Raw genomic sequence first — 11,405 nt, 5'->3', positions numbered from 1 at the left:
GGGCACGGAGAAACCAGATAGCGTTGGTACTTGGTACTGTACTTGTACCGAGTATTAGTTCATAAGTACCTCCATGGGCCCTAAGACAGGTCCCCCTGTACAGGTCCCTTGTGGATGTCTTGTAGGGCCAAGCATCGTCATCGTCAGGCACTCAGGCACCCGGGAACTCTCAGGCACCCCCGCAAGCCCGACACTTAGGTACATGCCCCTACCTAGGTGCTGTAGTGGCACTCTTAGCTAGGCGTTCGATGCGTGGGCCCCTGGCTAAAGATGCAACCTTCCCTTCCCACCCGCCCTGTGTGCCCTGGATAGCTATCGCTAAATTTCTCCCCAACTTTTTTCATCCTCCACTATGTGGCTGCATTCCAATTTCCACGACTGGCGAAATGGTGGGGTTCCTCATTGTCGATCTATGGTGTTCGATCGATTTGCCCTGGTATCGGTGATGGTGTGAGGGCTATTAAGCATGATTCTTGGAAACATCATCCGCGGGCGGATGGTGACATTCCTACCTGCGTACTCATCAGGTATACAACTGAACCATTTGTCAGGTCGACGACGATGAAGCAATATTTGGTGCTCGTGGTCTGATCAGAGTCACCCAAGAGTATCAGAACCTAAGTGGCCAGTCATCAATCTCCCAACCCGTTGACAACTTCGCATGTGAAGATGTTCCAGCCGCGGGAAACCCATTCTCAGAAGAGCTGTGAACACCTCCTCCGTCTTCGCTAACCTTACGTGCAGTGTGCATACCCGAGGCGTCCCGCTACTTCGTCCTGTTCGCCGAAACCCCTGACGATTAAGCTGGTCTTTGGCTTTCTCTTCAGCTCTGACTTTGCTTCTTTCTTGTTTCGGTTAACGTTCACCTTCAACTCTCCTCGGCAGGTCTCAAACTTCGACATTGCCCCTCCAGGTCCTTGGTTTTTAGTCAGGACTGTTCCTTGCTCACGAAATTTGAGAGTTCTCAAGCTTCGCTAGAGCAGACTCATCCCTGCTGCCCACGCTGTGTGGCGTTGCGAGGTTTTCAGCTGCTTCCCCAGACTTCACATGAAAGGGGCTGTGAACCCCTCACACCGCCGAAGCGATTACATGGATGGCGTTTGAACGCCATCCTGAGGCTGCTGAGGCCCAACAAATGATGATGGTCCGTGACTGGAGCGAGATTCCTCATGCTTGGGCTATCTTAGGAGAGGAGAAGACGTGAGCAATCACTTTGACCCCTCCTTTGTGCCGCGGGAGGACTCTTGAAACCAGTTCTCCTATCGAGCCCGTGGTGGGGTCCAAGATACGCAATATCCACGACGTACCGAGTACGGAGTGCCTAAGTACGTACAGAGTACTTGGTATGTACCGAGTCCCTAGTCCCTATAAGGGGACTGGCCGGATCATTGCCGGCCCCTTGTCCACTATCATGTCTGTCTTGGTTCCGATAGTAGGGCGGTACGTTGCCTTGATCTACGCTGCAGCTCTCCAGTGCTTGTTCCAGGTGTCAAAAGACTACACTTTGCGACGGCTTAACCTAAGGTACAGGTGGCGTGAAGGGTTGAGGTCAGAAAATCCCCCAGAGTGACTGTCATGTCAGTGGGTTCTTGCCCCGGGAAACTCCTATGGTCGTGTAGTGTCTGCGCTGGCGCAAGGGGCCGACGATGTCACTGAGTGCTGACAGGCCTCGTTAAGCCCTTTCGCAAGGCTGCCCAGCGACCATTACATTCTGGTGCATGTTCGCTCCCACGGTCATCTGCCACGGCTTCTCACCGATTTTCGCCCTCGACAAGGGCTCTTGCCAAAGTCCCGGTTCGCTCGGTCCAACCCTTCTCTTGCGCTGGCATGAGGAAAAGCAGGTACCGATCCTTCTTCCCGATGCCAAAAGTCATGACAGAAATGTCCTCCGAGACCATACATCTACACCGACGGTTCTTTCCGAGCCACTTTGTCATATTTCACCCTGCGCCCTGACGATCAGTGAAGATGACTCGCGGGCCGTTCCAGGAAGGGCAGACTGGTAGAAGCATGCTGGACTGATATGCGGCTCCGCCGTCTGCAAACTATCAATCTGTCAGATTGAAAAAGACTCCCAGAGCCCTTCACGGAGCAGGAGAAGGTCTATTGAATACCCGCCTTTTGATGTTGGTATAATATTTGTGGACCTGGCACTGCGGTTTCTAGGATGCTGCATATATTTCCAGGCCTACGAGCAATTACAACTATGGGAGTAGTTCTTTCTGAGGTTTGTAAGTTGGTATAGACGGCGCTTATTTCATGATAAGTCTTACTTGACAGACATCTTCAGTCAGGGGTGCTGTAGCTCAAAACCTTCATCCCCAGAACCTAATGTTTGAATTTGGCGGTGGGGTGAGGCTGGGAGGAAAATCTTTCAGCACTCGATCTATATATCCGCCGAAGTGTCGGAAATCAACAGATTATGGTGCAGTAAAAGATCAGCATGGTGGGCTCACAGCACATGGAACTCGGACCCCTGCAATCACGGACATGGGAATCCGCGGTTGATCTTCCTTGTCCCCTTTACTTTACCATTGACCGACCTTCAAGTGAGAAAACTAATGTGAACTGACTTGGTTGACAGGCGGGGCGGATCAATAGCCGCAGAAATATGTCTAGAATAATAGGAGACTCTGCTACTGCGGAGCAAATGCGCACAAGGACGCACCAGTTGAACGCAGGCTGCGCAGTCACCAAACATCCTGTGAAGCAAGCACGCGAGTTCGAACTGGACAAAGCGTCCCTCTAACGCACCCACCACTCTCGCATCCCGATCTCTTCGCGGCCCAAATTCTGCTGAATACTCCCCCCCCAAAAAAGCGCGCTGATCAATGTCTACAGCCCTCAAAACCGTCCCGGTCTACGTTCTCGCGTCCGTCGTCCTCCTCGGCGCCTTTTCCCGCTTCACCCATGGCGCGTACACGCCGATATGGTACGCCTTCCAGGAATACCACTTGCCAGACGACGGCTCTGCAGCCGCGACGGTGACGCCCGTCATCGACACCCTCGTCGGGTTCACTCTTCTGTTCGGTGTGCGCGCTGTGAAACTCCTCGCCGCGTCACTCAGCCTGTTGTTCTTCACGGCCGGGCTGGCCATGCAGGTCCACGCCGGGAAACAGTACAAAGGCGATGTGGCGCTGGTTGTGCTGGCTGTGGCTGCTGTTGCGAGGCTACTTTCGAGATGAGAACAGAGAGAAGAGAGGGGGGAAAAGGATGATGTAGGTTCGCAAAAGGCCCTGACCTTCTTGCTGTTGGTGTGGATGAGATGAGAAGCAAGGCTTTTGGTTCGTACCGTCAGGGAAGGAGGGGGAGGAGGAGGAGGTGCTGGAGTTACCTGCATTACCATGGACATCCAGGAGTCTCCCTCTTCCCCTGGCTAGACATGATATGTTGAGGAGGCCCACACGTTGTCCACGATGGACTGACATCAATGAGATACCATGAGCATACGCGGATCAGGAAATACTCGCGTGGGTATAACATGACCTGCGAGTGCTATTGATGTCCTCACCATGCTACAATACATCCATTCGTTTCACCCTTCTACCGTGGCTGCAAAGGGTGTGCGCCTTTCTCCAAAATCCCCCTAGTGCCAGCCAGATCTATCTCAAGCAAACCACGCAATCGGCTTCTATCAATCCTCGTCCTCATTTTCGTCCTCCTCATCCTCATCAATAGGTTCCACGAGCAGGTTTGCGCCCTTTCCCACCCTTGTGCCTATCGAACCTCCCTTTTCCAAATCATACACTATTCTGGGCATGGGCGACACCAGTCGAAACTTGTATTCATGCTCATACCCCTCTGGCTCCTCCGCATCCTCCTCCTCCTCCTCTTCCTCCCTTTGTTTTTCCGAATGTTTGGATTTGATGACCTCGTAACATTCCACAAAGGCATACAGTTCTTCTATCTCAGCATCTGTTTGAAATCTTCGGATGACTCGTTCGCCAGAAGGCAAGCGGATACTCACTCGAATGGCATCTTTGATCTCTGCATCCGGTTCTTCCGGAAGTGAACGGGCACGCCATCTCTTCCACTGCTCTCTGTCTCTCTTCTTCTTCTCTGCCAGTCTTGCCTGTTCTTGGGCTTCCAATTCTGCTCTTCTTGCCGCTTCCTCCTCTTCCCGTCTCCGACGAGCCCTCTCACGATCTTGCGCCAATGATCTCTCGTAAGCCGAGTCCTGCTCCCTACGTAGATTCTGGGTTGCCTGGCGTTCTGCCTGCTGAGCTCTCGCCGCAGTAAGTTGCGTCTGGTGGGTCGTCATCGCCGTGGCCAACTTTGCAACCAATTCCGGTGCTGATATTGGTCCAACAGCACGCATGACAACTGTCATCGCTCCGGATGGTGCACCCGATCCTGGCTCCGAACCCTGACATATGAGTGCCGCGAACGGGAACTTGGTACACTGAAGACTCGCAGATACTTGGTAGGCTTCCGAATCCCGTACATCTCCACCCCAAAGTATCAAGTCAGACCGATGAGAGTCGAGGAATGATTTAAACTGTTGGGATAGTAGGGTCTCTCGGACCCAGGTATTATTGTCATCATGGCTGCGCGAGAGAAGGACCACAAGCATGAATTTGAGGTCCTTTTTGGCGGTGTCGAGGGCTAAGTTGAACCCGGATTCGGTGAATGGGAGAAGCGGCGCAGATGATTCTCCATCCTGACTCTCGGTGCCATATTCTTCACTGAATTCTCGTATGAATCTCCTTGCATTTTCAGCTGGTGGTAGAGCCCGCCTCTGGGTGCGTGACTGCGACTGGGATTGGTAGAGAAGGCGATGAAAAAGGCGGGAGAGAAACGTGGGAACGAGGAATCCAAACGGCGACAACACGGTTGTAAATACTCTGTACAGGATATTCACAGGAGTAAATATGATGGAGAATAATGTCGAAGGACGATATACCGGTTCGTTGACTGTGCCGCTCGTGTCAACTCGTGCCACTATGTCCCCGGGGCTTGCCCGGGGAGGTCTGGGAGAGGTTTGTGATGCTGCTAGAAGCGACTCATACTGCAAATTTGTAGTTTGGCGGGCAGAGGCAGGAGGTAGTTGTGCTTGTGCCTCGGCGAGAGGGTCGCTTGCAGGTTCACCATCAAAGAAGCGGGCCACAGCAATTTGTACGTTCCATTCGCATCGTCGTAGGAGCGGGATTGCGGCAATGGGGTCTTGATCGGTAACGGAGGTGTAGGTTTGTAGAGCTTCTTGTTGGGACGCAGTTAGTTGGGAGATGTCGGGGGTCGACATCTTTTCGAATCGAGACCGAGAGACAGGGATATAATCGAGGGGTTATCGCTTCGATCGAACAGACATGGTCAACTATGCTTCTTTCCCTTCTCTTCAAGCCTTAGCTTCACCTATGGAGCCCTGCCTAGGGTGAGTTGCGGGGGCCCACTATATTCAAACCACGCCAGTTGTATAGATGTGTTGTGTAGGAAAGGCTAGATCGTACCGGCCGATGGCTAGAAGCTCTTGTGCTGATGGCTGCGTTTGTGTGGTATAGGGAACGTGTGCACGCGAAGCCGCGGAGTGGAAAGGCGGATGGATGTATGTAATCCGCTGGTTGGACCTTGGACCCTTATGTTGCCTCGACAATCCCGCCGACCACCTCCCATCTCCCACCTCGTATCACTTACTCTCTGCGGGACTTGACTCGACAAACCGCATTCCATACAGAGCGCGGCTGCGCTCAGAATCCTGGTCATATTTTCGTTTCATTGCATTTACTGGCTGGCGACTGCGCCATTATCTTCGTTTCATCGCTACTATTTCTTAATTTTGGATATCTCAGTCGTCATGTACATTACCCTCGCTCACGCCTCAACAGTCACAGGATCAGCCCCGGACATCTAGCCTGCGCACAGCCTCGAAACCGTGTCTCTCTCCAAGCTCGGCACTGGCGAGCCCAGGAAATGCCTTGATCCTTACCGAAAACTCCAAGCCTGCCCTCCCAAAGACTGATGGAGCAGCATGCTCAGGCGCAGTCAATAAACGATTATGGCCACAGTGATCAAAAATAATGCGGAAGATACAAAACAGGCAGCTTCGTCCCCTAGACTCAAAGGCCGGGGTATGTTGGATGCTTCTTTGAGGCTCGTTGAAGGGAAGATATGGAGCGCTGAGCTGTATCTGGACAGAAAATGCGAAAGACACTCTATGTCGCAATGTTACGATATACGGGAAGTGCCGCTACGAGGACAAAGGTACACTGGGAATAGCAGGTGTTGCACATAAGACTAACTTGCTGCTGCAGGATGTGCCTTCAACCACACCGTAGAGAAGCCTGCCTCTGATGGAGGACAAAGTGATAGGTACGACTCAACGGTCTTGCCCTGCCTAAACTGAGGCACTGTTTAGCTGAGACGGAGGAAATAGTCAGTCGAAAAAGACGCTCAACGTCGACTCGCCGAGTTTCACACCCTCTTTCTTGTCTCCCAATGGCACCGCAGCTGCAGCCACTGCTATCAAGAAGCCAACGACTGGCATATCTCCAAAGGCAGCAAGTGCTGCCCCGTTCATGCCCAAGGCCATCATCTCCCGTGAGCAGATGTCCAGCGTCTCGGACTCAGACGACGCCGGTGGCTTACAACTTATGCCAGGATCGTCGAACGCTACTCCTCTTCGACAAGATGCCAAAACCCCGGACTGGGCGCTGCCTGACGTCCAAGAATTTGTGCCCCGACGAACTCAAGAACCGTCTCTAGTGAGTTCTCTCAGAGCAGAGGTGCTTCCGTCCGATGCTTATAGGTACCGTCTAGACCACTGAAAGCGAGATTCCTGTCTCTCATGCTTTTGAGACGTTTCAAACGAGCCATACCCCGAACCCATATCTCGATCACAGTATAAATGGAACGGCTTTCTATCAAAACACCCCCGGTTTTCAGCAGCCGGTACGCATCTCAAACAGAGGCTGTGATGATGATGCTAATCACCTGCTAGGTACAATACCACCAGTATGCGCCTATTGGCCACTATAACGCGGTCCTCACTCCCTACCAGCGCACAGTGCATGACCTTTTCATCCCCAACGATCTCCGAGAGGAAATTCAGAAGAAGTCTGCGGCAGCCCTCCAGATATTACCCAGTATGCGTCGCTGGTTCATAAGATAGGGTGGTGCGGTGCTGATTTTGCGCTCCAGATTCGCAGCTACCAAGTCACATTGAGAGTTATCACTCTCTTGTCCCTCTTGATACAGCCCACAAAAGTTCAACCATATTTGGAGGTTATACATCTTGGGTGTATAAAGCCCAATCCAGCGCCAATGGGCACTTTTTTGCCCTCCGCAGAATTGAAGGTATGACCTTGAACTATACCACTCCATCAACCTCGTTGCGGTCTTCAGAAGCTCACGCTTTCACGTGCAGGCTTCCGCTTAACAAACGAGCACGCAATCCGCGCCGGACAAGCTTGGAAAAATATAATCAGCGCTAACATTGTCCGGATTGTCGACGTCTTTACAAACCGCGGCTTCGGCGACTCATCCCTCTTTATCGCCACGGAATATCATCCTCTGTCCAAAACCCTTTTGGAACACCATCACCTTGGACATTCATACAATCCTCGTCCCGCTCGTTCTAACAAAGACCAAGCCACGGAGCCTGCCTTGTGGTCTTACGTCGTGCAAATAGCTTCTGCTCTGAAAACCATCCACAACTCTGGCTTAGCCGCTCGAATCCTCGACCCCAGCAAAATCCTTGTAACAGGAAAGAATCGCATCCGTCTGAACGGCTGCGGCATTCTGGATGTGGTGCAGTATGACGCCAATACCCACACACCTCTCGCTCAGGTCCAACGACAGGATCTCGTCAATTTTGCCCTGGTTGTCCTTGCCGTTGGCTCAGGATCCCTGGATGTGGGTCAGAATTTTGCTCGCAGCATGGACACTTTCAAACGGTGTTACAAGCCCGAACTTCAAAACGCCGTGGTGTGGTTATACTCTGCAATGCAGAACTCGGAGAAAACCATAGATGGATTCGTCACTCTTATCGCAAACCAGATGATCACCGCTTTCAATGCGGCCCTTCACAGCGATGATGCTCTATATTCTGAATTGTCGCGCGAGGTGGAGAATGCGCGCCTGGTGCGCCTTATGGCCAAAATCAACTTCATCACTGAACGCCCTGAATACAATCATGACCAGTCGTGGAGCGAGAATGGGGAACGCTATTTCCTCAAGTTGTTCCGTGACTACGTCTTTCACCAGGTTGATGCACAAAACCGACCCGTCGTGGATCTCGGCCATGTCCTGATGTGTCTCAACAAATTAGACGCGGGTACGGAGGAGAAGATCATGCTCGTGAGCCGGGACGAACAGAGCGTGTTTGTGGTGAGCTACCGCGAGCTAAAAAAGGGGGTAGAAAGTGCATTTCAGGAATTAGTTGGGAAGAGAGGAGGACCTTTGAGGTAGGTAAACTGAGCAGGACGGCCTGGAAAGAGGGATTGATGGAATCTAACCCGTCCAAGAAAATAATCTTCAGCACCTGGAATGCAACAAGTGATAGAGAAACAGAGGGACCTTTGCTTGGACAACTACCGATCTGCCAAGGGGAACAGAAAGGAGATCTGTTTTAGGAAGAGCGCCAAAGGACCAATACTCATTGCAGACGATATGATGGAATTTTGAAATGGGGCGACATGACTATGATCTTGGGAGAGAACAGCCGGAGTGTAGGAAGATTGGTAGTGAAGTTTAGAAAACAAGAAACAAAAAATCGTAAATCTCTGTTTGTAACTCTGCTGTTGAGCCCCGTGGATGGAGATCTTCCACCGCTCCCGAACAGATCATGTCGTGAAGCAGGTCGGGGAACGACCTGCGACACCCAGATGTTGGATGCACGATTTTGGAGCAGAAGCAATGATACACTGGGGTCTGGCGTTGGAGACCTTTCGCGCGTGACGTGGCCTCGTCGAGCAGTCGATCAATGAATGCAATTGATGATCCGGGTAACGTCAGGCTGGGCGCTAAATCTCTGTGCTGAGGAATCGTCGCAGGATGGTGTTCGCCTGTCTCTCTCTCTCGCTCTAGACTTTGAGTTTTGAGGTTGGCAAAAGGCTGAGTGTTGTGGCTCTTGCAATCAATCACTCTTCTGGCGGTTGTTGGAAAGGATTCTCAATCTCTTCACTCCCGTCGACCGGAGAGATCAGGACGAGCAGCGTGCCGCGGGCGACAACCAGGCCCAGTGGTCTGGTTGTCTCGTTGCCCTCGTCATCTGCCATTGCGGGAACTGTTAACTGCAAAGCCTTTTGCCATCGGACGTGCGGTAAGTACGCTGGGAAGAGGAAAGAACTCACCTCTCATGGTTTCTTTGACATCATCCAACACCAGATTCATTAATTGGTCGTAGCCTTTGAGTGTGCCGACAACTGGTAAAAAATGACAAAGACGAGTTAGTGCAGGAAATTTTTGCTGGCGTTTTGCTTTCCCTTTGAGGTCCAGCCAGAGATTTTCGGGACACAAAGAGAGGACATACTTTCTCGTCCACCATTGAACTTGACATTGATCTGCTTCTCGACGTATTTGCTGAGGTCCAGGATGTTTTCCTTCTTGGGCTTTTCGTGTGGTTGATTGGACTGCTGCGAAGATGCGCCGGTACCACCACGACCGCCCCTACCACCTCCGCCCCCTCTTCCGCCCCCTCCCCGGCCACCTCCACGAAAATGGCCTCGCTCGGACATTTTCCTTACCTGAGAATTGAAGGGTGGTTTTGTTGGTAACACAGGGAAATTTGTGTCTTTTCCGCAAGAGGTTGACAGTGAAGGGCGGAAAATGACTCCCCTAGCCGTAAAGAGTCTAGTGCGCAAAATTGGCTTGTGTGTGGGTGAGGGAGGGGAATCTTGGGGCGTGATTCAGAACCAAGTTGGGACAAGCTGGTGGTTTGTGTGCCTGAAGCCCTGGTCTGGTTGTCGGGGAAGGGGGCAATCGGTGATTTGGATTGTCGTTAAAGCCGAAGGCCAGCCTTGGAAAAATCAATGGGTGGAGTGACGTGTACGAGGTCCTGGTAGAGGTAGAGCTTGCAAGTCAAGGGTCAGCAAGTGCCAAACGAGAGAGACGGGGGGCTATGTCGGGGGAAGAAGATGAAGGAACAAAGGGCGAGATGTGAATGGTGCGCCACGATTTCCGCCGAAGCCACCGTCAGAGCATGCGGAATGGTTATTGCCAATTGGGCGGAGCGCCGCCCTCGGGCTTGCGCACGGATCTTGCCTCCACCTCACCCTCCCTTGGACCCCTTGTCACATTGCTCCTTTCCGTGCTTGTGAGCTCGTGATAACGGGGGCAGCGATGATGGTGCAGGGCACAAGGGAGAGGCAGACAAGATATCGGAGGACAGGAGGAGGAATCGACACGAATCGAGGAATGAGATAGAAGTGAATGGCTGCAGAGGAAGAAAGGTGCAGGTGTGGTTGGATTTCCCCCACCAGTCAAAAGGCGGACAACTGTGCTTTGATCTCTGCGCTCTTTGCCCTCTGGCACTTTGGCTCACCCGAGACTCCCATTCCCGCCCAGCCTAGGGCCTGGGGGGACGAACCCCGCGCGCACCCACTAATGCCAGGCCACCATGCCTACCTACGCCTACCACACCAAATAACCACCTGGAAGTTGTTGGAAGGAACACTTCATCCCCGAACATGACCGTAGCTTTCTCCTCCCCTCCTCCTCTAGCTTCCGAGCAAAGTGCAGGCACGGCAGCACAATCGTATAAGCGCAAATGGCCATCTCGATCCGAGGCTGTCTACAATTCCTGCTCGGTACAGAGGTCTAGTTCTGGTTCCAGTCCCAGTAGCGCCCTGCTGGTCTCTGCTGTATTTCTCTTCGACGTCCACGCGTCCCTTTTCCCCTCCCATCAGCCACCGCGCAATAAACAATAATTAAATGAGGTGGTCGTTGGTGGCAGTGAGCCAGGTGCGGTGCCTTAGTTGCCCACAGTCGCCCTAAGCTCTCGGCCATGGGTGCCGCTCGGAGAGGGGAAGTGATAAGCCCCGCGTACGCCCAACGACTCCCTCAGACTCCCTTATTAATTATCTATTGCCTAGGCTGTTGTTGGCAGCTGATGGGCCGGAAGGGCCTCTTGGAAAACTTGGTTGGTCGCCGCAACCCGTGCTCCGTACCTCTCCCCCCTTCCCCCATCCAACCATCCAACGACCATCCATCGAACCCGCTCCTTCGCCGCCCTCGGCCGCCCTCCTCGCCGTTTCCACCTTGCACCTTGGATACCTGGCGAGCTGGTACTATTCCTCTCCTCTCCATCTCCTTCCCTCTCTTCTGACACCCGCACATTCTCTTTCTTTTTTGCTTCCCCTTGCTCCGTCTTCACCTCTTTGTTGTTGTTTGGCACCTAGTTTTCGCCCCATTGGCCGTAGCCTTTTCCTGTGTCCTCCCGGACGTATTCCTGGGTTCGCATTTCACACTAC

General features: G+C 52.7%; 4 protein-coding genes across 4 annotated transcripts; 2 read left to right on the top strand and 2 right to left on the bottom strand.

The window, feature by feature from the left end:
- Positions 1–2,831: 2,831 nt before the first annotated feature.
- AYO20_09294 (hypothetical protein) lies at positions 2,832–3,185 on the top strand (the record flags this gene model as incomplete). The annotated part of the gene is made up of 1 exon (XM_022647565.1): positions 2,832–3,185. One exon carries the CDS (start codon positions 2,832–2,834, stop codon positions 3,183–3,185), a length of 354 nt encoding a protein of 117 aa, XP_022496454.1.
- A 449-nt stretch (positions 3,186–3,634) lies between these two features.
- On the bottom strand, positions 3,635–5,242 carry AYO20_09293 (hypothetical protein; the record flags this gene model as incomplete). The annotated part of the gene is made up of 1 exon (XM_022647564.1): positions 3,635–5,242. The coding sequence occupies one exon, from the start codon at positions 5,240–5,242 to the stop codon at positions 3,635–3,637; it is 1,608 nt and encodes a 535-aa protein (XP_022496453.1).
- Positions 5,243–5,992: 750 nt separating this feature from the next.
- Positions 5,993–8,403, top strand: AYO20_09292 (hypothetical protein; the record flags this gene model as incomplete). The annotated part of the gene is made up of 8 exons (XM_022647563.1): positions 5,993–6,065; positions 6,133–6,198; positions 6,249–6,306; positions 6,371–6,698; positions 6,754–6,885; positions 6,935–7,079; positions 7,135–7,290; positions 7,361–8,403. 8 exons carry the CDS (start codon positions 5,993–5,995, stop codon positions 8,401–8,403), a joined length of 2,001 nt encoding a protein of 666 aa, XP_022496452.1.
- Positions 8,404–9,074: 671 nt separating this feature from the next.
- On the bottom strand, positions 9,075–9,671 carry AYO20_09291 (hypothetical protein; the record flags this gene model as incomplete). Its single annotated transcript, XM_022647562.1, has 3 exons — positions 9,075–9,220; positions 9,288–9,359; positions 9,467–9,671. 3 exons carry the CDS (start codon positions 9,669–9,671, stop codon positions 9,075–9,077), a joined length of 423 nt encoding a protein of 140 aa, XP_022496451.1.
- Between the last annotated feature and the right edge of the window lie 1,734 nt (positions 9,672–11,405).

The sequence above is a fragment of the Fonsecaea nubica genome, assembly GCF_001646965.1.
Source record: "Fonsecaea nubica strain CBS 269.64 chromosome Unknown Scaff84, whole genome shotgun sequence".
In the NCBI taxonomy this organism is placed as follows: domain Eukaryota; kingdom Fungi; phylum Ascomycota; class Eurotiomycetes; order Chaetothyriales; family Herpotrichiellaceae; genus Fonsecaea; species Fonsecaea nubica.
Note: the sequence above shows the minus strand (reverse complement) of the source record. Positions and strands in the feature narration are given on the sequence as shown.